Source organism: Osmia lignaria, chromosome 7 (assembly GCF_051020975.1).
Source record: "Osmia lignaria lignaria isolate PbOS001 chromosome 7, iyOsmLign1, whole genome shotgun sequence".
Classification (NCBI taxonomy): Eukaryota; Metazoa; Arthropoda; class Insecta; order Hymenoptera; family Megachilidae; genus Osmia; species Osmia lignaria.
In genome coordinates this window covers 3,970,342-3,997,417 of record NC_135038.1, presented here as the reverse complement: position 1 = coordinate 3,997,417, position 27,076 = coordinate 3,970,342, and the positions used below count along the sequence as shown (strand labels likewise).

Below are 27,076 nucleotides of genomic sequence, written 5' to 3'. Positions count from 1 at the left end.
ATGATTGGTTGCGTTATAAAAGAAGTTGAAGGTGACGATGAATTTGCATCGGCACATTGTGCTAACATTTATAATAGAACCATGTGTTCTACATTTATAGCATCCATGTCCTTGGATTCATTATTTTCTAATGATATTTCTTAATTATTGAGATTGGAAGTTTCAAAGTTTGTAACATTCATTCCGCTTGATCTTGAACGATGTGTAATTATCACTCGTAAAGGTTCTTTTTATATGTATTCTTACCGACGCCTCGCGTGTTTAAGGACAACGAAAATAATTAAAAGGACTTCCGGGACTTACCTCGAGCACGTCCTGTGCGGTCTGAAGATATTCTCGAAGCATGGCCTCCTGAATGGCTCGCCATTCCTGCCTTGGGTCTTCGAGTTGTGTCGTTTCTGAAAATTCAAATAAAACAAAATGTTAGAACTTAAATTGCGCGCAACTATTATTCCTCTAACAATCCAGCAGGGAACTTTGAACGAAGCGCGGGAAGACTTACATCCGGCCACGTCCGCGTATGCGCCTAGCTTTACAGGAAACATTAACACTTTATAAAATTATATAAAAGCTAGTTATACTCACGATTGACATGGTTAATGTAGTATGCACCAACGTGTTTATCATAAGCTTCCTCCCAACCAAGTGGAAGCTCGTTTCCGATGCAATCTGCGAATGTTTGAGGTTTAGTAAACCTGTAATTAGAAGAAAAAGATGGTTAAAAAAAAGTTCTCTTACTTTGCCCTTTTTATTATCATATAATTTTATGGACGTGAATATATAAATCTGCCTGATTACACTCTATCATCTAAAAAAAAAAAAAGAAAAATCTATAGCATATGCCATTTAAAATAATGTAAACGGCCTTGAAATGTCCTCCGGCTAAGCAAATAATCAAGTACACATTCTGATGTTCCCCTTGAACTACTTCAGTCTCTAAAAAGCAATTTATTCTTTTTTCCTTGTCTTCAATGGATTCTCGCGAAAATACATTAAGAGGGGAATTTGAATATTCTTGAAATGAAATTACAAATAAAATAACGTCCAACTTTGACCAAAAGTTTATTATTATTTCCACGACCTCTGAACACCAACGACACCATTACGTAATCCTGAAAGATTTCGAAGGTTTCGAGAGGAATTCACGAAGACGAACACACATCAGCCTTGGTACCAAAGAAGAGTTTAACATTGAACGATCAATTTCTTAATTCAAGACGCAGTAAGTGCCATTAAATCCTGCCAATTTCTAATCGTTCCTGAGCATCACCATCCATCGAGTAATACGAAATCTTTTCACAAATTTTTAATAAATAAACCTGAAATTTTTCCATTTCCTCTACGAATAATCTATTCGATGGAGAATGAACGTTGATGTTTGAAAATTTCCTTCGGCCTAATTCGATCATATTTTCATATCGTATATACGGGTATGCGCAACAACGAGATTGTATCTTGCATACAAAATAAGCTGACCTCCGCAGGCCAGCGACCAACTCGAGTTTATCGTGACGAAAGTGAAATGGAATCAGTAATCGACACAGAAGAATGCGAATACCAACGAGTAGCTACGTAGCACAATGAAAAAGTTCAATTGCTACCTTATTTCTCAATTGCTATTGCCATCGTTCGTTCCTTTAGTTTATAACAAATGATTCGTTGCTGAAACTTTCAAGTAAATTAGGGATGTTGAAAAATGTTCCTTTAGAAATATATTAAGAAAATTAAATCTGTGTCTCTGGGTAGCACTGACCCCCATGGTAGTCAACAGATCCATCAAAGTATTTCATAGACGACCCCCCTTTTAATTCATTTTCCGCCGCGTGATTCACGATTTTAATGTGCCCTTGGCCTTACCCCGAGCTGTTGCCCTACAATATCAAGCAGGGAGGAGGCGAAGGAGGGTCAAGAACGTACATCATGAGGAAGGAGGAGGAATAACGTGAATAATGCGGCAGAGGTGCGGGAAGGGAATTAGGTGGTGGAGGGTTATCCGAGGACATATTAAACGGTGGAAATATAAGTACATATACCGTAACGTTATTTTCCACATAGTCGTTTCAGAAATCATTGTCCTTCGAATTGGCCGTTCGACACCCCCTCCGATATCCTGTCATTGAAACAACCCGGCGGTTAATGTTACATCAACTATTAACAAGTACAATAGTAATTGTTAGTAATGTTACACCATCAACATATACCACTTGTTAGAAGTTTCAAAGGCTACGTTTATAGTACGTTCACCTTTATTTTGCTAGGCTTCTTCCTGTGAGGAAGCTGAGAAACGATGTTTGCCGAGGGAAACAGAAAACGAAATGTAAATTATAATCGCTGTGTGTGTGCTTTAATTATACCCGATCCGTTGTGGAATACGCAAACATCGCTAATTTCAACAGAACTAACGATGTAAAACGAACTCCTTTTTATAAATATTTAATCCTCCGATGGCGAACAACTGAAATTAATTTTAAGTTTTAAATTACTTCTTTAACGAGACAAGTTAATCGTCGCTTCTTTTTTTTTTTTTAAATTGAATGTTTACTTGATAAAGCGAAATTCCTGGAAGCCTCATCACCTAAACCATGCTGATTTAGGATGGAATGTTTCCGAGGTGTCTCGAGGTTATCAAACATAATGCAATATAAACTGCATAAAAGACTGAAAGCACACATATTTCGGGGACAATTTTATGGTATTCGTTCGTCTGTTTGCCGAGACGTTCGCAAAATACACACGGCACTCGTAAAATTGTTTAGTCGCTCAGAATCATTACGAAAATGAATTTTAATTAAAATTTTTATACCAGACAATATTTTTCACTAAAAGCATCACCCATCAGAATGCACTGATTGGCTAAGCTTATGTTAATTTCAATTTGATTAACGACTGTTACATAAACGATAGATTCGAACAATGGTTGAAAATTTTTTCTCTGTGAGTAACGCATCAAGGAGCCTTCAAGTAGCAGACAGAGTCGAAACGTTTCCTTCGAGCAAACACAGACGACGACAAATAAAAAATGATAGAAAACGCGAGGAATGATGTAAGGCAAACTAGAGGAATGTTTTGAAAGAAAGTTTTTATGGTGTGAGTAATATGTTACGTTCGGGATATTTGGAAATTTAATAAGAAAATTGATTGACTAATAGAGCGAGCGTACAATTAGAACCAAGGAATCTTTATTAAACCTTCTATTTATCGAATGACCCTCGTATATCAGGTAAGCATTACGTTTAAAGATACAATCGTGTATGTGAATGAAATTCAATGATTTGTTGCGGCGCATACCTAGCGTTGCGCCTAGAGAAACAATGGGCATAGAAAACGACAGATTATAGCAATAAAGTAATCTTGTTAAGTTTCCCGATGGATGATTACGGAAACACGCCTACGCGCTCGTGGTCAGCTTTCATGAACCCCATAAACTCTATTTTAATAAGGGAACAGCTCGTTTCGTATTAGCAGTTGAACGAGCGAGAAGTGTCGCCTTTATGGCTATTGAAATATCGAATGGTTGACGGTTCAGCTGTTTATGGGGTTTTTATCGTATTTCTATTACGTACGCGGAATTGAATACCGTCGTTCCGTTCGGGATAATGCAAAATTTTCAGGACGTTATCTCCGGTGCCCCATAAAATTATACGTCCATTTCGAATTCTAAATTGATACCCCATAAGCGTTGGTTTACTGTAATTTAACGTCATCAAATTAGTTTTGAAATTGGTAATTTAATGGTTAAAATATCCTTCAGTATACGTAAGTGATCCGAATCAATTTCAGTTTGTAAAGGGTAAATCTAGTATAAAACAGGTGTGACTATTTATTTGGTGGCTAGGTGAGACACACGGCCCTGAACGTAACGTCAACGGAGAACAAACAAGCACCCATGCGTGGGCATACGGATCGCGTAGGTGTCCCTCTTCGACTACCTCGCTTTGACCCAAGGGCATTACTTGTGCATCACGGAACGCGTGCACCAACTTGTCGATATCTGTCTCCAAGTGCGATTAGAAAGTTTGAAAATTTAATGACGTGGTACCATAAGTTCCGGAAGTGGAATCATTTCAAAAGCGTCGATCATTTCGTCCCTCCATTTTGGTACCAATCACGTTTTTACCGTTTTCATAATAAAACATCTAATGTCCTAAATTCACGAGTCACCGAGTAAAGCATCCTTTACATTAGCAATCATCGAGAATTACGTTACAATTGTCGCTAATAATCTATGCAGCTGATGCGACATTGAATTCTGATATAAAAAGAAAACGTCTAACATGAAAAATGTATTATCCTTCGAATATGAATGAAATAATAATGAATCGTGAAAATATGTTACAATTAATTCAATAATGACGATTTAATTTACACGAGCGTAAATTCTATAAATAAAATGCGAACTCATTACAGAAAACAACATATTATTGTGCGTTAAGTTTCGAAAGTAAAAGTGAAAATAAATAAAAAATAATATATAGAATGTACTCGGTCAGAAGTATTTCCGGTGCGTAATGAGTTAAGAACTCGCTCAATGAGTTAATGGGTAGCTGCTTCAAATTTTACACACGATTACTGAGCACCATTTATAATAATATATTAAACGCATGGTGCACACATCGTTGGAAAAAATAAGTTACATTTTACTTCGATTAATATTAATAAAATATATACCGAAGCTTAATTATACAAAATTACTGCTATAACATATTTCTTACACTTTCTCTTCCCTTTTCCTATGTGCTATGACATTTCAATATTTAATCAGAAAATACATTTTCTTTGCACGGGTATCCGAAATTAGGACTCGGATCGAGAAACAGCATCTTTCTTACCCGATGCCAGATCAAAGTCAATTAGAACATTAGCACGTCTCTAATTAGAAATATAACACCAATATGCAGAAACGAATTGAAAGTATTTAATTACGACAGTCGCTGTAAAGATACGTCAGGATCGGTCACGTACCAGCCGGTTAACCGTATGAATCGTGATTGCAAATGATAGCTGAAAATATTTCTAACAACATAATGACTGTTTGCGTGGACGGAGGATGGTCAACTAACCGGAGCTTTAGTTGGAGCGTAAAAAATTCCAAGAAGAAAATAATAGTGTATATGTCAGCTTACAGGAATCTCTGTTTGCCTTCGTTCCCTCTCGGTGCGTGGATGTGTCATGGCCTAGGAATGTTTCGAATTTCCAAGTTTGGGAACACTCCTGCCTTGTAATTCGTGCCATGGCTTTGGTCACGCACGTGTATACGCAATATCACGCTGTACGCACCCCTCAATCTTATTTCGTTCGAATAAAAAAACGATATAACAAATAAATTTCATCCACAAAAGAATGAAGGATAACCAAAGAAATTGAAAAATTCACTACCTCTACTCCTAACCCTCTGACAGTCGTCGCCATCGTTTTCTAGGTTATGTATCGAGACGCTTCAAATAATAAATGTGAAAACACCATTTTCCTCACTCGTTTACTTAAAATTTGCACGAAAACTTCAAAAAGTTATGTAACGAAAGGTTAAAGGTGAGTTGATACTTGAACGGAAGCACGCGCTCGCAGGAAACGGCAAAAAGCGCGAGTGTGCGCACGCAGGCGCATGCGCGTTAGCGAAAGAATTTTCCTAAATACAGATGTCGAGCAGATGCCACGCGCTGCAATATGCGCTACGATGGGAAAATACGCGGCCGAAAGAAACGCGTGATTCCTGCAATTGACGAACTTAGGTGATTCCGGGAACGAAATTTCGAGATTTCGAGGAACGAAAATCGGCACACGGAACAAGTATATACGGCTGTTGTTCGTGTGCCAAATGTTCAAACAAAAACAGGAACGAACGTAAATCGAGTAATCTGCGCTCGAATTGCAAGACGATAACTCGAATGAGAAAATGGAGGAAGAAAGTCGAAAAGGCAAAGTGCTCACGTAACGAGATCAATGTATGAACGCGATATCAAAATCGAAAGAGTAATACCCTTGTACCAAGGTCTATTTTTAGGTACCGGTCAGTTGCATGTTCGTTATGTACCGGTTAGCCCCGTAAGATGGTTCACTTACACTAAGTTCCGAGGCTACGCACGTATTTTAATCTAGGCAACGTGGACACAAGCTAGTTTTATAACGAAATTTCAGTCATTTAGACGATAATGGGTGCTATTCGTTACCTTCGCCGTCTTAGGGGACAGTATACGAATTGATAATTTGTTCGACAAACGAAAATCTGATAAAATGTACATACATATGTTATTACTTCCAATTTACATTTAAACGAAATTGACCATCACTAGTGTAATTATTCATTTAATCACCTATAAGATGCCATTTAATTCATAAATTGAGAATATAATATTTATATCATAATGCTAGCACGTATTTATTAGATTTAAAAATTCAACGTTTTCATTTCTGACAACTGATCAAGCAGAATATTTAAAAAAAAACTATAATTTGAACAGGAAGAATTTGAAACGAATAATAGTTTTATTTTCGCATTCGACCGTGGTCACCAGATTTCTCGAGTTTTTCATCGACAGCGCGGCGGCCCTGGCGACTGGAATGCGGGCGCGGCGAGTCCTCGATATATGAATATACGCATACACGTAGTAGATACACACGTTCGACGAGAAACTTAAGGGGTGTTCACACGAGGGCAATGTAACGTCAGAAATATTTCGCATTCTCGTTTATACATGCCTACGAACACTTGTACGCTAAAGTGCACGCGTTAATTCACAAAAAAAAAAAAAAATCATGACCTTAAAAAAAATATATATACGTATAACCTAAAGGGTCGTATTACATGAAAATTTCATGCATTCCTCGTGTATGTATTTCCTTAGCTTAGCACGTGTACACGTGCATACACAAAACATATACATAGAAAATGGCGTACCTGTCTCTAGGATCGATCCACGTTGTTTTTCTTGTGTTGTGATCGATGAAATACACTTTTCCATCAAAGTCTCGCGCGACGTCCCACCCTTCCGGAAGCGGTATCTCCCCATTCCGTCTCCTTGGCATATTTCACTGCGCTCTAAATCCATCCAAAACTCTCTATCACCGACCAGTCGACAGGCACATATTTGTGCGCGCGAGCACACACTCCTCGTGCCACATACACGCTGTATTGATACAAGAGAAAGAAAGATAGTAGACGTAAGAAAAACAAAGAGGAATATATCGAAGTTGGTAAAGAGAAGGCACGCAATAGTAATACACACTGATATACAGTGGAATGGAGATAGAAAGGATGTGTTGCATGCTACGACACACATGCGCGCGCACTCGCATACAGATACTGCGTGCGTGTCGACAGAGAAAGACGTAGAAGGAGAAAAAGAGATAGAGAGAGAAAGAGAGAGAGCGCACGTGCATATGTTACATATACGTATACACATGTAGTATATAAAATGTACATACATGAGCGCTCTCTCTCTTCCTCGCGCGCTACTCCGCCATCATGAATACCTCATTATCATGAGCGGAGTGACGTCAGAGTCCCCGCCTTCAGATTCCTCTCGAGCGGAATTCCACCGTTAACATAGCTGGCCGTCGAAGAAAAGTCCACTGTTGGTATCTTGCCTTGAGACAGTACCGTGGTCCTACATTTGCACGAGACCGTGCACAGATGCTTGTTACATTATTGTAACACTTTTTTCCTATTTTTCCCTTAATCTCACACTGGGCACTTTTTCCAATTTGGTGGAGAAAAATATTATAGCACAGCCTTTGAATGATTTTTTTTCCTTTTCACACCACAGAAAAAACTGACGTCGACTTTGTAAAAGCACTTTCACCCCTTCTGTCGTCTCACTTATGGTTCACTTCCATTTACACTCTGAACCTCTGTTTAACGAGGCTTTGATTTTACATCACGTGTGGTGATGTTCTGTCTCTGCACCTTTCTTCGATTTCTACTGTTCTTACACAATTACGGGTTTTACACGATTGGAAAGCAGGTTCACTGGAGAAATACTTACGGCACTGTGCCGGCAAATAAACGGGGGGAACACTTGCGAACTCGGTTTACACAGACGTTTCATTGACCAATTTTCGAAAATAAAATTGGTACGAGTGTATCGACGAACAGTCGCAATCACGTCGTGCTCCTTTTCGTACAACAGGAACAACGACGAGTTTCTCAGAGCAGAGACGGGACAGCATCTGCGTCTGCGACCCGCTTTAAGAAATGCACGCTAATGCCGGTGCTGTCGAGTACATTTCACCGTGCTCCCTTTTCCTTCTTACACTAAACTTTACGTTCGTTGCGTGGAGAATATCTATACCAGCAACGTATCCGATCTTCCTTCGAGCAATGTCAGAAATCGTCTTGCGTTCACCCGCACGCTATTTCACTCCGCTTTTACTTAACACGGATAGAGCCACTCTGTTACGGTTACCGCAAGACACTTTTGCTCGAATTGAACATTGCCTCGCAATAATTGTGCACTGTGTCAAGTCCGTTGTTTCAAGTGCCAAGAATACGCACAAACTACTCTTTCGTTTCGACGATACTACAACCTCGCGCCACTACAAGCATGTTGAGTGTTTGAAACATGCCACTGAACGTTCATACCGTGTGCGCTTGGCAATGTCTCTCACTCACTCTCTCTTCCTCTTCGCCTTAACGCCGTACACCGATGAGAACCGAACGTAATCCCCACCGAAACTCGTATGTTCCTTCTTCCTCTCTTTTTCTATCCAACTGCCCCTTCCACTAACCGAAAGCTCTCGTGTCTCTGACCGCTGTGCACGAACGGCGACGGGAACAGACGAACGCGATGCCCTTTCGATAGCTTCGCATATTTTCCGTTATGTTGCATTGGCGGCACCACCGTACAACTTCTAAACGCAGGTGCACCCGAGACCGTTGAACATCCGGGACGAATGAGTAAACTGATGGTAATCCGTCGGCGCCCCTTTAAGAATGTCTCATAAGCTTCTGTGGTATTCGCGTGTATTGCTTCCTCCTTCTTTTCTTCCTTCTTGTTTTCCTTTATTCGTAACTTCCAGGTCTTATCAAAATTAGAACGGACCAATAATGTATTTTTCTACTTCTATTTAAGATACAGCCTTTCATTTTAAACTTTGCGCTCAATTAAATTAATTAATGATCAATGTAAAAAATGAACATTATTCGTTTTCTACTTTTCTAATGTTTTTTCAGCATTTTGCCATTTAAATAGCTTGTTTGCCGTAACATGGAAAGTGTATTTTTATGATTATAATTTTTTTATGTATCTTGGAATGGATAACCAGTTTTACTGGTGAGGTTCAAGTTATAGTATAAAGAACAGATGTATTAAAAATTGAAGAGTATTGCGTTTAAATTCCACCGGCCCTGGATTAATTTTCTCGCATGCGCGCTTTATTTCCCCTAATCCATGAAGTTAATACGAATTTTACGAAGTGAATGAATTATTACTTATTTAGAGGGACACGTGTACACGACTGCAGTTGTGCATGCGAGTACGTATGGCGCAGGTATGCGAACGTATGTGCCAGTGTTCTGCGAGTACTATAATGTTTATTACTTTATTCTTGTAATGTTGACGTCAACAATTAAAGTATGATTGTAACGCAAATTCATGGCAATAAAGTTTAAAGTTTTCTTCGGTTATTTCTAATTGAGAACAAGTAGTTTGGTGTCGCACGAAGTAATAAACATGGCAACATCCGAGAGTGATGACTTCGAAAGTGCTGACGAAGAGATGAACCACAATATATCAACGAAAAGAATTATTCAGTCTCAACAGTGGAGCTCACCAACTGCGATAGATTCCGAATCTGATGACGACACAGAATATGTACCACGTCCGTCTTACGCGAATGTAATGTATAATAAAAGGACAGAAAAATATTATGCGGGAACTGATACCGCAACAGACGAAAAAAGACTTGATAAAGATATCAGTATTAAAGATACGCGTAATAAAAAAAAAAAAGAATCAATTAGTAATACTGACAGAACTTTAGAAGAAGTTAATGATAAGGTTACATCCTGTGATTTACCAAAAGAGGAATCTGCAGAGGTAGCCTCAAATTTGGAAGTAAAGGAAAATCTAAATAAAAATGAAGTAGAGTTATCTCTTAAAACAGATGTCAAAATGGAAGATCCTTCTGAAACAATTACATCTAAATCAGATAGCAAACCCAAGGATCGCAAGCAACAGAAGTTAGGTGCAAAGAAATTAGGAACTAAAATCACATCCAGTGATAATGCCAAGGATGACCCAAGTAGCATAATATCTACCGATAAAGGAAGTACATCTATGAAAACAGAAGATACTTCTCTTACAGAATTCTTAATAATAGAAGAGTTAACCGAATCTGATATGCCAGAAGAGATGAAATCTGATAAAAAATTTAAAGAAGTATTTAAACCTGATGGTTGGGAAGGTCTTGGCAAGGAAATTGAATTACCTGAAGAGCTAACCGAAGAAAAGTTACAACCAATATTTAAAAAACTATCGCTTACTGACCAAGAAACAGACAATTCCTTGAAAGGTTGGGGTTGGGGCAGCTGGGATGTGACTTCTTTTATTAATTCAGCTAGTGCTGGAGTTTCTACATTAACTAGTCATGTAACACATGGTCTTACACTTTTGGAAGAATCTATGGCTATACCGGATGAATCTACACCAACTGAAATTGAAGAAGAAGATTCTGCAGTTGCTGGTGATATATTTGATAAATGTCAACTGCTTACAATTATCTGTTATTTAATATACAATAACTGTTTAAAAATCGTTTATCATGTACTTACTTTAGCTCATTGAATTTCCAGATGATAAAAAAGAAGAACCTGAGGAACAATCTCTTTTTGGATTTGGGAATCTAATATCGGGTATGTCTTCAATAACAAAATTAGTTGAATCAACTGGGAGCAAAGTCATGACTGGTGGATTGGATACATTAGAAGCTATTGGTAAAAAAACAATGGAGGTATTGCAAGAGGGTGATCCAGGGTTGAAGAAAAAGAGAGCTTTTTTCATGAATGAAACAGATAAACCAAATTTATCTCAAGTACTTCGCGAAGCGAAAGAAAAAGCAGAAACTGTTGAGAAAACAGCAGAAGAGAAACAGAAGATAAGAAAAGTACATTTTGAAAGTCTTTTTGATGATTATCAAGGACTTGTTCACTTAGAAGCATTGGAAATGTTGTCAAAACAAAGTAACATTAAAATACAACAGCACTTGAGTGGTTTGAATACAAATGAATTAAATTCCATGGAAGAAACATTGGAAGATGTTAAAGAATTATGTGATTTGGGTGAAGATGATGAAAATGAGGACGAGGTACATGACAAAGATCTGAAATGTAGATTGCAAGAAGCTTGTAATGACCTTGGAATTAATATTACATATGAGAAATTGTATGATGTAAGTAATTTTGATGCTGAAATATGTTGGATGCGATTTATAAAGTTAAATATTAATTGTAGGTTTTTGAAGCATCTAAAATTTACACCACCCCACCTATAACATACACCGGTCAAGAAATATTTGAGCATGCTATTTCTGTTCTGGCACAATTTACAGCCTTTTCTGTGGAAAGGTTTCACAAAACTGCAGAGTTGCTTCTAATCAAGGAACACAGAAGCACCGTTAACGAGGCCGATGCATTAGTTCGTTTAACGCATATTTTGTCTAATCAAATTGGAGTACTAGCTAATACTTATTGTAGCTGTTTAAATGTCATTGCCGAAACTTCCGACAAACCGGATGATATTAATGCTAGTATAACAACAATTTTCATGGAGGTAAGAAAATATTCTGTTGACCAGTTTCATGTATTTTGCGACATTAATTATTTTTCTTTTCAACAGGCTTCGAATGCAAGTTCTTACATCCAAGATGCCTTTAAACTATTGATCCCCATTATACAAGTGGGTGCTATGTAACGGTCAACAGAGATATTTTTTAATACTTTTAATACATAATTGTACACACACGCGTCCGCGTGTGTATACGCAATTCATTAATATATATGTATATTGAACAAAGCAATGAACAGTTTATTGAAGATGATTTGCCCCCTATACCGTTTCACTGTCTTTTCCCCGATGTATGTGTCTGCTACAGGGACCAAGAGAAATTTGAATATATATACGAATTTATACATATACTAAGTTCTTAATTGTTATAGTAAAAAATAGTTATGTATATAGATTTATAATATAAAAAATATAAATAACTTTGAAAATTATGAATTCACAAATGTTTTGTACTTGAATCACATGGTTATTACATAATAACAATTATCCATTACGAAAATATATTAAAAGTGTAGAATTTACTCAAATATGAATGCACGGAAGATTAGCTTTTCAAGTAATTCGTAATCCACGTACTTTTAAACATTATTACAGTACCATCGAGAAAACGGAATGGAATGAAACGAAATGATGGGCATATAACTATTGAATAAACAATGATATCATTGTAAACAGTTTTTGTAAGAAATAAAAAAAGAATAGTTTGAAGAATAGGACAAAAAAAGCCGGATATTTGTAACCATATAATAAACACATGTCAGTGTAGCATTAAATATAAAAATTATTTTATCAATGTTTCCCCCTTTTATTACCAATGGGAGGTTTTTGAAGTTGAAAACTCGAACCTGAATCAGTCGTTGGTAAAGGTGCAGTAAGGTTTGATGGGGTATTAAAAGTCAAACTTGCGGTTGGTGGTTTCAATGATGAGCCTAGGGTAATGTTAGTAGCAGATGATGTTGATATTGTATTTCCCCAAACTGTAACAACACATATACTGAATTATTTGGAATCTGTATTTAAATAGTTACACTGCTTTGCATGAACAATAGCTGAAGCTGCGTAAATTTCAATGAATTAAAAAAAAAAAATATCATTGAAATGTAATTATATTAGCAATACTAACGTCATTGTAGAGTTAAAGAATATATGTCCTTAATATATTAGCAAAATTCTTGTGCATGATACAGACTCCATATACCCTGTTAAATATTATATAATTTAGTGAACGCGAACATTCTCGCATGATCATCAAGATGACAGAAGCAATTAAAGCACATAGAAAATATACAGCCATTCCTTAAACACCACATGTCTTAACTTTCCTTCATAATTTTCTATTTCCTAATATACGTGAAAACAAAGAGAAGATAAATATTTATTGTACCGTTATTGCGAAAACAAGTATATTCTTTCATATAAATAATAAATGTTAGATACACAAGCTTTGCATCCCTTCCCATCACTGACAATACAAAGAGAAACGGAACAAAACTGAATACCTCATAAACTACAATAGATCCCTTACTCTTTTCCTGGAAAGGTAAAATCAAAATCAAATTACAGAAATGAAAATATATACGAAACATATTTTGTAAAACTATACAGTTGCAACAAGTTTGCTATTTATACACGTGAAAATTCTACAGCGTTTAGTAAAGGGCATTATATGTTAGTAAATCTACCTCATACTAAATCCACGCAAGACCTGAAGGTAGGAGATGTTTATGGGATAGTTGAAACAACGAGAATACGTTGTTTTAGGGATTTCGTTTTCAAAAGAGAAATATATTAATACTATAAAATCACGTGACAATTTCATTTACCTAATGGATTTCGTGTTTCATAACTTCCGGGTCTATTAGAGCTTAACGCTGTCGAGGAGAGAAAACTTTTATTTCCTGTAAGAATATATTGTATAGCATATATATTAATATAAAACCTATTACTAAGATGCAAGGGAACAATAATCAATCACCTGGTCCAAATGGAGTTGGCCCACTTGTAATTCTGCCTATACTATGTAATATTTTTCCGTCTGATTTAATATCCTCGAAAACATTCTTGTTGTCTTTTAAAACATACTTTCGAAAATTTAAGTATTGTTCCTTTTGCTGTTGCACTTTAGAATGCACACCTTGCAACTTTCCAGCAACCGCTACCAAAGACTCGTGAAGCTTATTCATAGCCATTGTTAATTCTAAAAAGATCCGAACATATAGTAAAATCTTCTTAAATGCTAATAGTAGTAAAAAAAATTACCCTGTGGTGTTAGAGTTTTTGGAGTCATCATTGTCTGAATATGTTTTTCTGTCGTTTCGATTTGTGATTTAAATAACATTAAATCATGTTCAAAGTTATCAGCTAATTCCATGAAAAACAATAATGGTGCATTATTTTCGTACTGTAATCCCGGCGGGGTATCGTGCGTTCTTTGTGATATTTCAGCACTTTGCAATACTTTAGCTGTATCTTGTTTTAATTTATCGACAGCACAACGATCACGCTGAACAGCCCCGCCTAATGTGGTCAAAATTTCCATCAAAGAAGCTGTATCTTCGGCGCATCTAGTTAATGGCCGCGCAGAACCTCTTGCTATCTCTGAAGATAACATTTTCTGTTCTTTTACAAACTCCCTGTAATTAAAATGGTATAATAAATCAATTTTATATATAATAGTTTCAATGCATTTTCTTCATTATATAACAATTACTTGAATTTTTCTATTGTCTGTAATAATTCCGGTGCCCAAATATTATCTTTAGCTGTTGCTGTATTGCTATTTCCTTGTGAAAGTCCTTTATTGCTTATAGATACATCTAATCCTCCTAATCCTTTATTAGTGGTAGTGGTAGTAACAGTAGTGCCAGCAATTGATTTTCCACCTAATAAACTACCACCACTAACAGATCCACCAAAAAGGGGTGCTGCTAAGAATAGATACCGTTACATGCATATACATAAATACATATTTTCATTAATAATAGCATTCAATTTACAAATATTACACACTTGAAGTAGTAGATGTACCAAAACTGAGGTTTCCAGCTGTAGATGTAGCAGATGGGGTACCAAATGTTAGACTAGTACTTGCTGCTGGTGCCCCAAAATTAAGACCAGTAAACAATGGTGCAGAAGTAGTTGAAACAGGAAATAAGCCAGTAGCAGATGTTGTAGTAGTTGTATTAGAACCTAATAAACCAGTTGGTTGTGCCTGAACTGTAGTTGCAGGTGTGCTACCAAATCCAAAACTAAGCCCAGTAGTTGTTGTTGGTGTTGAAGAAGTTCCAAAAGATAATGTAGGCGCTGTGTTAGTGGAACCGAAAGGTGTACCACCTAAATTAAAACCTGTTGCTGGTCTAACATAACAATACAAACATTATGATTCATTTTTATGATCAGATGCCTTGTTCAAATCTTATCACATTTAAGCTATTTGATAGAAAAATAAAAATTATACATATTTACTTCTGACCAAATCCAAAACCTGTATTGGTGGTAGTTGCAGGTGTTCCAAAAGAAAACGACATACTTCTTATGTACAATTAATAATAACGAAAGTAAACGCTGCGTACACCTTATTTTTAAGCACTAAACTTTCATATTCATTCTCGATACTAAAACAAGTCAAAGTAGAGGTTATTCAAACATCATTGATACAACGTGCCTACAGTAAACAGTGACCAGTGACTACAGGTACAGAAAAGAACTAGACATATTTGTTCTCGAGGAGTCATGATTTTGGGGTCCTAAAGATCCTCAAGCGAGTTAGGTTTGCATACACCCTCCATTATGCATAGCGTCTCTCTAATTATACCTTTTATGCATAAATATTCTGCTGATTTATATTAATTATTTATCTCTTTCGCGATATTAAATGACTTATGTTATGCATACCCCGCGAGATGTACATCACAGCCGACTCTAGTACTAGCCGTGCTGAAGTAAAAATGGCAACACCGCGGGAGTCAGGTCTGAATGTATCAACACCTACCCTACTCTATCTGCCTCCCGGACTCTCAGACTCTCAGCCAATCAACGTCGTCAGACTCCCGACTACTCTCTGGACTTCACATAACCTCTTTGGTTTCGTTCCAATAATTTCGCTTGTTTCAAGGTTTTTATTAACTTATATACACGTTCATCAATTCTTAAATGTTTCAATTTGATCCAAAGATGGTTTCATTTTGCTTCATACCTAAATTTTCTTGAAACCACTGTAAATATTTCAAATATCATGCTTCACAACATCAATCTACTTTGAGAGTACACAAAATATATATCACATTTATAACAATTTTATACTACCACATCACTTCTATTTGCCATAGTTGCAACGTTTATATATTGTTTATACATAATTAACACAAAATAGTGTATATTACTACAGCTTTTAATTAAAAAAGACGTTAATTACAATTCCGAGCACAGGACTTTGTTTTTGAAAATAGGACTCCCGATTGTCACGTGAGCGGTGTTGCCACGTTGTTCAGCATGGCTAGTACTAGAGTCGGCTGTGATATTGTACATACCTGGGGATCTTTAGAACCCCCTAAACAGCATGACCCTCCAAAACAAAGGCATGTCGTTTATTCTGGACCGTTCTGCGCATGTCGTTTATTCTGGACCGTTCTGCGCATATCTCAATTTTAAAAATTGAAAGGAACTCCAAAATTAATGCTGACGTTAAAATTAAATAGAAACAATACATGATTAGTTCTAAAAAAACTTGAACAATTATTAATTTGAAACTGAACGATGAATAAGTTCTAGGTATTATTTCGATTTATTATTAAATATACCTACACTACTATATGATATAAATCAGAGGGCAATACAATGTCTTTATTATTTCATAAAGTAGTAAATGGTTTCTTTGTGTGTACGCGCCAATGTTCTAGTTAATTATATATTCCATCTATAGGAAATGGGATCAATTCAACAAAGTTTGCCAGATCAGTACACAGACTATCACAAAGTTGATTGCTGGTTCGGGTTCGTACATGGGCGTTTCTAAAATGATCACAGTTGCGTAGATTAAAAAAACACATCTAAAAAGACTTTTTTAATTATCACTAATTAATTCAGAAATTACTTTTAATATCCTTCTTGTCAGTAATTTTATGTATTAACATTTTCCATGAACATTTAAATAGTTCAGTCTCATTTAAAACAAAAGGAAACGATCATGTTTAACGCTCGTATGCAGTTTAGAATACACCCGGTACGTAATATCGTACAGAGTACGAGTTACTTAATCGTAAAATGACATCGCAATATTATACTCTGTAATTACAAATACAATGAGATACCGTAGATTAAAAAAATCTTCTTTGCAATACCTATTAAGAATATATTTCCTAGGTACTTTGCGATGGCGTGCGATTTGTTTCATTTTCTTTCTATGCTAAGTATAATACACTAAAACCGGCAAACTATTTTTTGAATTCAAATTGTTTCATAGTTTAAATCAATCGAAATTAGTGGCACTGCAAATAAAAGAAATATTTATGCACTTCGCACATCACCGACGATCTTTTAATTCCGATACATTACTGATTTTTTTTTCCTCCTTTTATATGTAATTCTCTACCATTTATTATTTAGTTTGTTTAAACACTGTTTTAACAGAAATATATAAGCTAACAACTTACGTGTACCACAAGCAATGTACAACTTAATCAGCCACCCTTCCATCCGTCAATGTAATAAATAATTCATTTTATGTACAAATTGAATTGTTTCTAAAATGTTCAAATCCACGAAGATAGTTTTCTAAAATACCAAACACACTTGTATTTGCCTTAGCATTGTGCATACTCAAATTCAATTGCTGCTTTCAGAGTAATAGTTGCATCTCATACTTCCAGAATTTTTTTTTTCTCTTTTTAAGTGTTAACAATCAAAATCTAAACGCTAAATATTTATGTTGTATTCATTATTCTGATAGCAGCATCAGAGCCACATGTGTTATATCATAGAATGGAAACATTATTTATAATATAATTTTTTTTTAGTATTAGTACAATATTTAAAATAGAGTATTTTTTTTTTTTTGGTTGAGAAAAATTACTATATCATTGTGACAACAAAATGAGCATCTATAAAATCATGATTAATTATCTATCCATTTCTGGTTTCTTCTTATGCTTTGGTATGGCACTAAGGTTCATTTAAAAATAATTTACTTCAATATTATGCAGATGCAAGTTATGTTGTAAGACAAGCAGGAGTAATCAAATATTCTATCTTATGGTTGTTGTATTTGAATTTGTGCATGTGCAGCAACCATACATATACTAAAATTCTTAACAATTACATAACTGAATTAATGTTTCGAATTACCAGTTCACACATAGCAGTCGAATCTGTTGATTAGAACTAAATTAATTGGGGTAATTTAATGTATCTGCTAATTTTAGAAAGTTATCGTGTTGTATTAAATGCCTTTGTCTGTAAATGAAGGCCATTCAATATAGAGTCTACAGTAATAGCTGGATTTTTTTTTTTTTTTAATAACGAATCGATAGAAAACTAACTTTGAATTATTAGGCCATGTTTAAATGATAATTAGATCCGTTTGTTTAAAAATCTAAATAGAAAGTCAGAAACTTTATATTGCTTTTGCTTTAAATTTCGAAAAATAGGAATTAAGTATGTTAGAACCAGAATATGTTACTATTAATGTAAATATTAAAAAAAGAAGTAAATGTAAGGAATGTTTCACTTGTAGTTTATATATCCATATTAATGTGTAATTCATCTAATTTTAAAAAGAGCTAATGCCAATTAAGTCTCACAATGCTCATATGTATAACTTGTTTCTTTCTGTTGCATTTGAATAAAACAAATGCACTTAGTATAAATAGTCATTTTGTACTATTATTGAAATAATACACACGCTGCCTTTTCATTTAACAGGACATTTCTTAACTGACATTTTAATGACAAAATTCGTCATTGGCTGATCACAGCATTAGATATTGTCACATCACCACATTTAATATACATACAAAATATTAAACTTTCAATCAGATCCAACTGCCATTAAAAAGAATGTTTCAGTGCCAATTTTATCATTACTCAGAACATGGCAGTTTAACATTAAAGCCAAAATATTGAGCTACCCATATTAAATCGAATATTCGCTGAAATTTCATACGAATAAATACCAAAGAAACACTGATATAAACTTGTATCTGCAAGTGTTTACTCATTTTTTTAAATTATCCTCTATAAAAAATATCAATAAATATTAGATATACCTTTTAAATTAATACAACAATTAAAACAACACATTCATTTTTTTAATTTACACACGGAAAATGTATAATTTTATACACAACTCTGCCTTTTAATTGAATTTTCATTGCAAGTTATATCGAGTATTTCAAGTACTCAAACAACTCTAGATACAAGATTATACAAATTTTCTCATTGTTTTAGCGCGTAAATTTAGTACGGAGATCTTCACTTATATTAACACTCTGCCTAGTACGTGCAAAGAAATAGCTAAAAGTAAGTTGACATACATTGCATTTAATATATTTGAATGTCGAACAGCATTTAACAATAACGAAGATATTTAATTTACTCTAATTCTTTTATAAACTCTTAACATTAAATTAAAAAACCAATATAATAATTTGCGGTAATTTAAATAGTTTTATAACAGAGAAAACTATATATTTAACATCCATTCATCATGATTGTATGGTCATTTTATCGTTTAAAAGAGGGAATGTAATTTTAAGTAATGACCCCTTATTTAAAATTTAAAAAAAAAGTGATATCTTCGTTATTTGATAATTTTTTTTAGAAATAAAACATAACTGTGTAAATGTAAAAAGAAAAACCCGTGCACACTTGTAGATACCTATTCCAATGTCATGATTATAAAATATACGTCACCTATAAAACTGACTAACCCGTTAACTGCCACGCTTGCGTATGCATAAAATGCAAGATATGTATTATGAATGAACTAAAAGGTACTTACAACAATTAGCAACCATGAAGATGATAATAATTTACTACAGAAATATTTAACAATAATAAAGTCAAATGTACATTACACAGAATGGCAGTGAACGCGTCAATATACTGTAAAACTTTCAAGAGAGATTTTTGGTTCTGTAGCTACACGCTGCATCCATTTGTAGCACAAGCACTTCATCCAGTTAAAAAATTGAAATAACAAAAGCATACAGGAAATAAGTTTTACAACCTGGCCGATATTCAAAAATCCTCATTTAAGCAATCAAAGAATTCTTTTCTTAACTCCCCATTTATAGATCAGACAAATTTTAAACATTGTCAGTAACAATTGTTTTCAACGATGCACGATATATTGTATGTATCTTTTTAAATGCTGGTTCTGAATATGGCTTGATGTATTCGAAAAAAGGATCGACTTTTGTAAGATGTGAAAACTGAAAATATTTCGACCCATAGTTATATCATACACTAAGCAATTCCAAAAAGAGTGTATATGTTCTTTTTTTTTATACATCATTAATGGCTGTTACTTATTTCATTTTACATATTATTACTGTATAACTGTTACGCTTTGTTATTTTTTATGATGCTTATATGTTACATTGAGAAAATAATTTTTTTTTTTTTGTTTTATATAACAAGCAATGTGTTTAATTTGTTCTTCCATAAATATTTAATTTTTCTTAAGTCTTCTTTATGGATCAATGGTTCCCGTAGAAATGCTTAATTTGCACGCAAGTTTCAAAGTATATTCCATTTTCATTAGTTCTAATGAATAATTTCTATCTAATTAAAAAAAAATATTTCTAACCACTGATCTCAGAATCATTGTGTATATTAATCATTAATTATTGTATTATATCCAATAGTGAGCTTGTCATAATGCTAAAAAATTTTTTTTTTTTTCATATAATACGAATAGCTAGAAAGCACAAAATGTGTTACGACTTCCGGCACGCGATTCGAGTCTGTACCGAAAATCTTTCTAGCTTGCTTTGGTTTTAATAAATTTCTGAATATCACGAGTACATAATAAATCTCTTACTTGACAAACGATACGTTTAAACATTGTCCTATCCTCTTGTGAATCACTTTTAACTTGTTCACGTGATTAAACGAGGGCTGTGTAAACCCTCGACTTCGGTGTCAATTTGAGGACAATGTTGAGTATCCGGCGGGCCCCAGTCATGTAAATTTCCACTGTTAGCTAATCTGTGCGTAAGTCGATGTGCTATTGAAAAACCTCCACTACCTTCCAACTGTGTTAAAACTATGATGACCTGTCTATAATGAATTTATTATAATTGATAATTATATAAATATGAAATTCTTAAAAATGAGTAGCACCACTGTTTTACCTGTGAAGCGGGGGAACACTATCGGCAGTTCTGAGTTGTCCTCTAGTGGACACGACATTATAGCTTTCATGGCAGTCACATTTTACATGAATCCATTTATTTACATGACGATTTTCTACCATTACTACAAGTCCAGCCCAGCCTTTAGTTAAGTAATAAGCAGTCATTCCTTCCCTTCCCTAATTGGATAAATCAATATTTTTGTGAATGTTCGGTTAGGAGAAGGTACCAGTGTTTTTTACAATTAAATACATAACATTTACACAAGTAATTAATTCTTACTTCGTGCCGCTGTCCCTTTGCTAGAGTTAAACTTATAATAGCATCGGCTAAGACGAACGCCGGTGGAGAAATTTGTTCAACTAAAAGTCTTTTTGAGCTATGAATGGCAAGAACATATTCAGGATAACTGGAAGTATCTTCCATTCCTGTATGCCAATGATTGAATGCTAAACATACAACAATATACAAATCCCTTTCTAGCATTTTGTGACATCCAACAAACCCACGTACTTGTCGTTTACTATGCTCTACTAATCTTCCAACTTCCGGTGCTGCTGGTGAACGTGTACGAAAAACAACTACACACAAATCCAACTGAGATCGTTGCGATTTTTCCGAATTCCTAAATGTACGAGTAATGATATCAAGTTAACCAAATACGTTGGACAATGAAATAAATTGATGCAGTAAATGGATGTACCTTTGTCCTTCTTGAAATAACGTGAATTCCGTTTCAGTAGGTTCCAATACTGTTAGAAGTACACAGGATAAATGTCGAAGAGAAGATAAAGGCGGAAGTGTTCCACGTAATCTAACTTCGCTCCATCCAACTCTAGTTTTACAAATATCAATACAATCGAAATATTTTAACACATCGTCGAAGGAAATCCAAAAAACCCCGTCGGATGCACCATGCGGCATAAGCATTTCTCTTAACTGCGGCGTCCATATAGGACTATCATCAGACCAATCACCCTTCCAACTATAATGACCCCAAGGATTACGCAGTCTCAACAGTCTTATTCCCTGTACATCTCGCACATCGAGAACAGAGTAGGCATGCCTTGGTCTTAAACCTTTACGTTGATACTCCTCCTCGTCGACTTTCATATTGCCTCCTCCACAACTAGCACCCATTAAAAACATAGCTTGCCTCGAAGACAAAAGTTGCGCCCATATTAAATCCCTGTCAAGTTCATCTTCGCTCGGCAAAGCAGATGGTTGCAAAGGCACACTTTCGCAAGGAGCACCTGTAAGTGTAGCTAAACCTTCTATAGCACGTCCAGATACTAAAGCTTCGTAGCAACCATGAATTTTAGCTACTGCTTTTTCAATTAACGGAACCCAAAGTTGTTTTCTTTTGGCCTATAATATTATACATGTATATTTAATTAAAATTACAAAGTTGAATTAAAAATACATTTTAGTTACTTTATTAACCTGAGAATATACTAGATGGCCTCTTTTATCACAGGGTAACAAGTCATCAACGAGTACTGTGGTCCATTTTCCATCTTTACACAATCTTACTTGATAAGCTCCTTCTGGACACGTTTCTCTCATTACTAATACTCTCTTTACAAGTTCATCACTTTCAGCTAGAACAGCTAAAGCCGAAAGTAGCCAACAATTTCCTAATACACCTTGTGAGATATCAGAAGGTAAGGGTGTTCTAAAAACAGCCCAAGGCAGTTTGGAATCGACAGTAGAATCAACGTTAATTTGATGAGGCCTTCTCCATTGAACAACATGGTTGTCTTTCGTTTCTGCTGGATTATAATACAATGATTTTGGAGCCGGTGGAAACGAGTCGTCGACAAAAGGTTCGTTCGTCTATAAAATAAATAGATAACATAGAAACATTTTTTATTATACCAACACGTTTGGATAAAAAAGGAAATTATAAATGAAAATTAACATAATACATGCATATTTGTTTTATTTAAAAATGAAAACAAAACATTCAATTTCGTTCGTGTTAACCAAACGATATACCTCTTTGCAATATCGAACAATTCGTTCCCATTTCTCCAACGCTTCTCGTTCTTCAAGTTGTCTTAAATTTTCCATAACTACACTTTCCTGACGTTGTATTGTGAGCGTGCTTGTGCCAGATTCGATAATTCTAGGCCTTTCACCCAGTAGCTGAGATAAATTTTTTGAGATTTGGCACATTTCACAGATTCCATTAGTAGTCTTATTTTCATATGTACACAGTCTACACTGCCACTAGAAAAAATCGATACATATTATAAACGTTTAATTGAAATCAAATAAATAACAATAAAAAAGGACTGATCATAAGGTAATCGTACTTGACCATGAGTAGAATCTTTAATCCTTGAATGTCTCTTATCCCCAATCGAAGAACCATTTCTCCTAACAGAATTTCTGTGTCTCGGAGTAACAACTTTTGAGTTTATAGGAGTCGAACAAAGCCTTGGACTTGGACTTCTCGAGCCGAAGAATCTACTATCTTTCGGTACTTCCAGAAAATCAGCCAACGTTTTACAAGCGTTACAGGTTTGTGCTGATAGCGGATTTCTTAAAGTACACGACGGGCACACCCAACTCTCGCCTTTCCGTAACGTTGCATCTTCTAAATGCATAATACTTTTTAATTTCGAGCCACCGCACGCTTCGCACGTTGTTCTCGAAGCGGCATTTAAGAGGGTACATTTTTTACAAGTCCATACAGGCGAAGGTGGGTCGATCTGATCGTCTAAATCGGATTCAGCCGTGGCCAATGTAGCAGTTTTCTGTGGAATGTATCTAACGCTATCTCTAGATACAACGATCGGAGACTGTGTATGCATGGAACAACTTGTTTCATCTTTTGTGACTGTTATTAAACTAGGCTGTGTTAGCGAAGGTGGTGATCGAGATGATTCGCATATATCGCAACCAGCCGACCACAGAGGATTATACGCGTAAGAACATTTCCGACATGTCCACATACGCTTTAGAGAGCTTATATTAGGTACATCTCCAACAGGACTAGCTGCCTCGCTATGCGCTTTTGTCGGTACAAGACCCAATTTACTATTCTGCTTTTTTGGTAACGGTGGCGGTATATCGGGATCGGTAATTCCAATGTAAGAGTACTTTGGCCTTGTACTGAAACCAACCGAATGAGGTGGTACCGCCGGAGGCTCATCTTCGTTCAGACTTCTACGATTGACAATTTTTTTTTCAGCTACATGTGCAACAGATTCAATGTCGGAAAACGATCGTCTATAAGATAGTGCACTTGCAGAAGATAAAGCACGGGGTTCCCAAGCAGGTACACTGATAACTACTCCGCTGCAAGGCGCTGGACTTCTAGGAGCTTCGCACGCCTCGCACTGTTCTAGGCCAGGTGCATTGTCGAGAGTGCAATTGTCACAACTCCAAAGGGCATCGTCTTGCTGCGAATCTGTTACTACTAAACTTGTTGGTCTTTGAGTAGAATGTTCCGATAATTTATGTACAACAGAGCCATTAGATAGAGAGCGACTAACTTTAGATTTAACTCGTTCGTATATCGAAGGACTATGTCTTTTTGGTGAACGCTGAGAGGTATTGCTGGTATTCGTATAGGAAAGTGTAGTAGAATCCATGGTCTCTATCGGTGGTAAAGTCCAATCTTCCCTGTCGATTTGTCTCCTTTCATTACGACTTATACTCGTTAATTGTGCCATATCTGTCGAACATAAACGAAACGCTATTAAATAACATTACTTTCCTCCGGTAATATTTATATTTACGTAATATGCACCTTTATTAATATCTCTTGCATTATTTATAGATATACTTGTCGCGTTAAAACCATCCAAAATATTTGCTAAAAGCTCAGATGTGGTTTTCAGACGATTCGTTTTCCGTAAATTTAATTTTCTACTTTTACGCGCTCCGATCTGCTTTTTATCAGTTTTAGATATTGAATAATTAGCATCGCAAACTACACAAGTTACAGCTGAACTGCAACTGTTCTCTGATAAACAACGAACGCAAGTCCATTGTGTTACTACTGAAGGTAGAGAAGAAGATCGCTTAATTGGCTCCTTTTTATAACACCTTCCATTCCATAGGTCATGATGAGATTTGCTTGTATGATTATTAGGTACACTTAAATTTCCTTCTGAGCTGAAAATTAAAAGAAACGATACAACAGTTAGCGATATACCAGTGGTGAATACATTTGTGAATATAATAGCAGCAAAAGAAAGCTGGTATTCTTGGATGCAGTAGAACTTATAGAAACATGCAACGAATAAACTTTAGTTCTTAAATCTTGTCGGTTTACTGTTCATGCTGTAAACTGACTTTGGCCAGCAGAAAGCAAGGGCAAATTTACATTGGAAAATACTTTATTTGAAAAAGGGTAAGGAGTACCAAAAGAATTGAAAGAGTATTGAAAATTGTGAATCTGACAGACTGTGTACAAACACACGAGAAATCGAAGATAGGGGGATGGGTAAAGAGAGAGGGGAGAAGAGCTACGGAGGGAGACGAACTAACAAATTTTCTCACCGATGTATGAGATCGGTTTTGACGTATTCATTAACCGCCAGACGCGTATCGTCCGCTGTTGGTTTATCCAGGCGGACTTTCAACGAAGGTGTCGGCGGAGCGGACACTGAGGAAGTATTACATTCCTCGTTGTCCCTTTTCTTTTTTTCACCTTTTTGCCGTGGAACTTTGTGTTCCAAGCTCAGGCTTAGCCTGAAGTTTGCTTTTTCATCACTCTTAAGCCGAGTAAGGCCACACCTGGCGCATCGCGTGCTCTCCGTTGGATTTATCAGAGCGCACTCCGAGCAATGCCACTGCAACACCGATGCGATCGAGCCCATTCTTTACACGTAGTCATGGCTCTTTTGCTAACAGGATCACTGACTTTTGTAGCCACGATCCCTTTATACGAATAAACACCACACCTCGACACGAGGACGTCGAATCAACGATATCGTAAAACACGTTCCGCGAAAATTCTTTTCGGCAGCGGCGGTTGCCCGCCGTTCTTTGTCATATGTTTCGAGACGGCCATCTTTTTTAGCCCCTTCCTCTTGCTCACCCAATGTTTTATTCTATCTTTTTCTTCCTTTTTTCTCCCTTTCTTTTCTTCGTCGCATCACACAGTAACAAAACAAATGCACGCACGAACCTTTAGTCTAGCTGTGCTTTTCTTTTCCTTTCATCTGTCGCACATACTTTTTTATTTTACACAATCTTCGTTCACGACTTATATAGTTTTCTATCAACGGCAGTCTAACACAAAATATACGGCGAGTAGTTAATCGTTTAATTCATTATCGTTCACTTAAAATTATAATACAAAGATAAAACGTCAATTGCAAATGGAGCAGACATCATTCGTGTATATGTCATTATTCGGAGTTGGTTGTGTTGACTACATGAGTTGCAACACAGGGCTGTATGATTATTTATGTAACTGAATACTTTTAGATTTTTTAATTACTTTAGATTTTTAATTTTCTATAACTAGTGCTAATTACTACAAGTTCTAGAAAGTTCCATCAAATATGATTGATTTTATCGCCTAAATTTATTTTGACCTCGATTATTAGAAACTTCTCTATTCATTTCAAATAATAAAACATAATCCTTGAGATAGTATTTTTATATATACGTAAATCTACTTGTTAGCTTTAGTGCAGCAAACATTTCAAGTTCGAAAAGGTTATGAAAGCGAAATGAACAATCTGATTACAATTGATGAACGATATACTTGTGGTTGAACTAACGTTAACGAAACGTGCTTTTTATATATCAAATATTAACTTATACCCGACATTTTTGCGCCTATTGTTACGATTATTTCAACTTTGTTTTTTATACGTCACTGGTTGACAGGAAGTATCATATGGGGTGTCTCATCAGTAACTACGCAGATATATAATTTTACTTGTAACTACAGAAGAAAATATTTTATATATAATC

General features: G+C 35.6%; 4 protein-coding genes across 17 annotated transcripts in view; 1 reads left to right on the top strand and 3 right to left on the bottom strand.

The window, feature by feature from the left end:
- kibra (WW and C2 domain containing protein kibra) overlaps positions 1-8,651 on the bottom strand; it is a 29,042-nt gene extending 20,391 nt beyond the window's left edge. Inside the window, exons 1-4 of one of the 5 annotated variants that reach the window (XM_034335674.2) lie at positions 7,423-8,651; positions 6,896-7,036; positions 586-695; positions 304-398 (exon numbers count right to left, since the gene is read on the bottom strand). In XM_034335674.2, the coding sequence (XP_034191565.2) occupies positions 304-398; positions 586-695; positions 6,896-7,023 (333 nt within the window). In that variant the 5' untranslated portion in view covers positions 7,024-7,036; positions 7,423-8,651. Of the gene's footprint in view, positions 1-303; positions 399-585; positions 696-6,895; positions 7,125-7,422 lie in introns of all 5 variants that reach the window. The other 4 variants (XM_034335675.2, XM_034335672.2, XM_034335673.2 and 1 more) reach the window with 4 other exon arrangements.
- Positions 8,652-9,473: 822 nt separating this feature from the next.
- Positions 9,474-12,148, top strand: LOC117609402 (protein FAM114A2). 2 transcript variants are annotated; one of them, XM_034335687.2, is made up of 4 exons: positions 9,474-10,698; positions 10,790-11,385; positions 11,448-11,765; positions 11,832-12,148. In XM_034335687.2, exons 1-4 carry the CDS (start codon positions 9,669-9,671, stop codon positions 11,904-11,906), a joined length of 2,019 nt encoding a protein of 672 aa, XP_034191578.2. In that variant the 5' UTR covers positions 9,474-9,668; the 3' UTR covers positions 11,907-12,148. The 2 variants fall into 2 exon arrangements, with proteins under 2 accessions (XP_034191578.2, XP_034191579.2); XM_034335688.2 differs by having other exon boundaries at positions 9,479-10,680; positions 11,832-12,139.
- A 108-nt stretch (positions 12,149-12,256) lies between these two features.
- Nup58 (nuclear pore complex protein Nup58) lies at positions 12,257-15,388 on the bottom strand. 6 transcript variants are annotated; one of them, XM_034335696.2, is made up of 8 exons: positions 15,246-15,388; positions 14,790-15,136; positions 14,491-14,707; positions 14,040-14,413; positions 13,756-13,977; positions 13,604-13,678; positions 12,904-12,979; positions 12,619-12,757 (listed from the first exon to the last, which is right to left on the bottom strand). In XM_034335696.2, the coding sequence occupies exons 1-7, from the start codon at positions 15,305-15,307 to the stop codon at positions 12,933-12,935; spliced, it is 1,344 nt and encodes a 447-aa protein (XP_034191587.2). In that variant the 5' UTR covers positions 15,308-15,388; the 3' UTR covers positions 12,619-12,757; positions 12,904-12,932. The 6 variants fall into 6 exon arrangements, with proteins under 6 accessions (XP_034191585.2, XP_034191586.2, XP_034191587.2 ...); XM_034335699.2 differs by lacking the exon at positions 12,904-12,979 and adding an exon at positions 13,280-13,312 and having other exon boundaries at positions 12,621-12,757; XM_034335698.2 differs by lacking the exon at positions 12,904-12,979 and adding an exon at positions 13,463-13,485 and having other exon boundaries at positions 12,623-12,757.
- On the bottom strand, positions 15,264-27,000 carry LOC117609395 (calpain-D). 4 transcript variants are annotated; one of them, XR_004582585.2, is made up of 10 exons: positions 25,649-26,998; positions 24,894-25,261; positions 23,452-24,839; positions 23,132-23,365; positions 22,577-22,969; positions 21,837-22,501; positions 21,416-21,758; positions 21,134-21,312; positions 20,821-21,059; positions 15,264-15,394 (listed from the first exon to the last, which is right to left on the bottom strand). XR_004582585.2 is itself a non-coding variant. In XM_034335670.2 (9 exons), exons 1-9 carry the CDS (start codon positions 25,966-25,968, stop codon positions 20,879-20,881), a joined length of 4,071 nt encoding a protein of 1,356 aa, XP_034191561.1. In that variant the 5' UTR covers positions 25,969-26,997; the 3' UTR covers positions 16,690-20,878. The 4 variants fall into 4 exon arrangements, 2 of the variants coding, with proteins under 2 accessions (XP_034191561.1, XP_034191562.1); XM_034335670.2 differs by lacking the exon at positions 15,264-15,394 and having other exon boundaries at positions 16,690-21,059; positions 25,649-26,997; XM_034335671.2 differs by lacking the exon at positions 15,264-15,394 and having other exon boundaries at positions 16,690-21,059; positions 23,452-24,818; positions 25,649-26,996.
- Between the last annotated feature and the right edge of the window lie 76 nt (positions 27,001-27,076).

Coding starts and splice junctions, on each gene's coding strand:
- LOC117609402 (XM_034335687.2), top strand. CDS start 9,669: ATGGCAACATCCGAGAGTGATGACTTCGAAAGTGCTGACGAAGAGATG. Junction 11,386..11,447: donor CATATGAGAAATTGTATGAT/GTAAGTAATTTT, acceptor TATTAATTGTAG/GTTTTTGAAGCATCTAAAAT. Junction 11,766..11,831: donor TAACAACAATTTTCATGGAG/GTAAGAAAATAT, acceptor TCTTTTCAACAG/GCTTCGAATGCAAGTTCTTA.
- Nup58 (XM_034335694.2), bottom strand. CDS start 15,307: ATGTCGTTTTCTTTTGGAACACCTGCAACTACCACCAATACAGGTTTT. Junction 14,708..14,789: donor TGGTACATCTACTACTTCAA/GTGTGTAATATT, acceptor ATCTATTCTTAG/CAGCACCCCTTTTTGGTGGA. Junction 12,758..13,603: donor TGAAACACGAAATCCATTAG/GTAAATGAAATT, acceptor GTGTTGTTACAG/TTTGGGGAAATACAATATCA.
- LOC117609395 (XM_034335670.2), bottom strand. CDS start 25,968: ATGGGCTCGATCGCATCGGTGTTGCAGTGGCATTGCTCGGAGTGCGCT. Junction 24,840..24,893: donor TGCAAGAGATATTAATAAAG/GTGCATATTACG, acceptor GTTATTTAATAG/CGTTTCGTTTATGTTCGACA. Junction 23,366..23,451: donor AAGATTCTACTCATGGTCAA/GTACGATTACCT, acceptor GATTTTTTCTAG/TGGCAGTGTAGACTGTGTAC.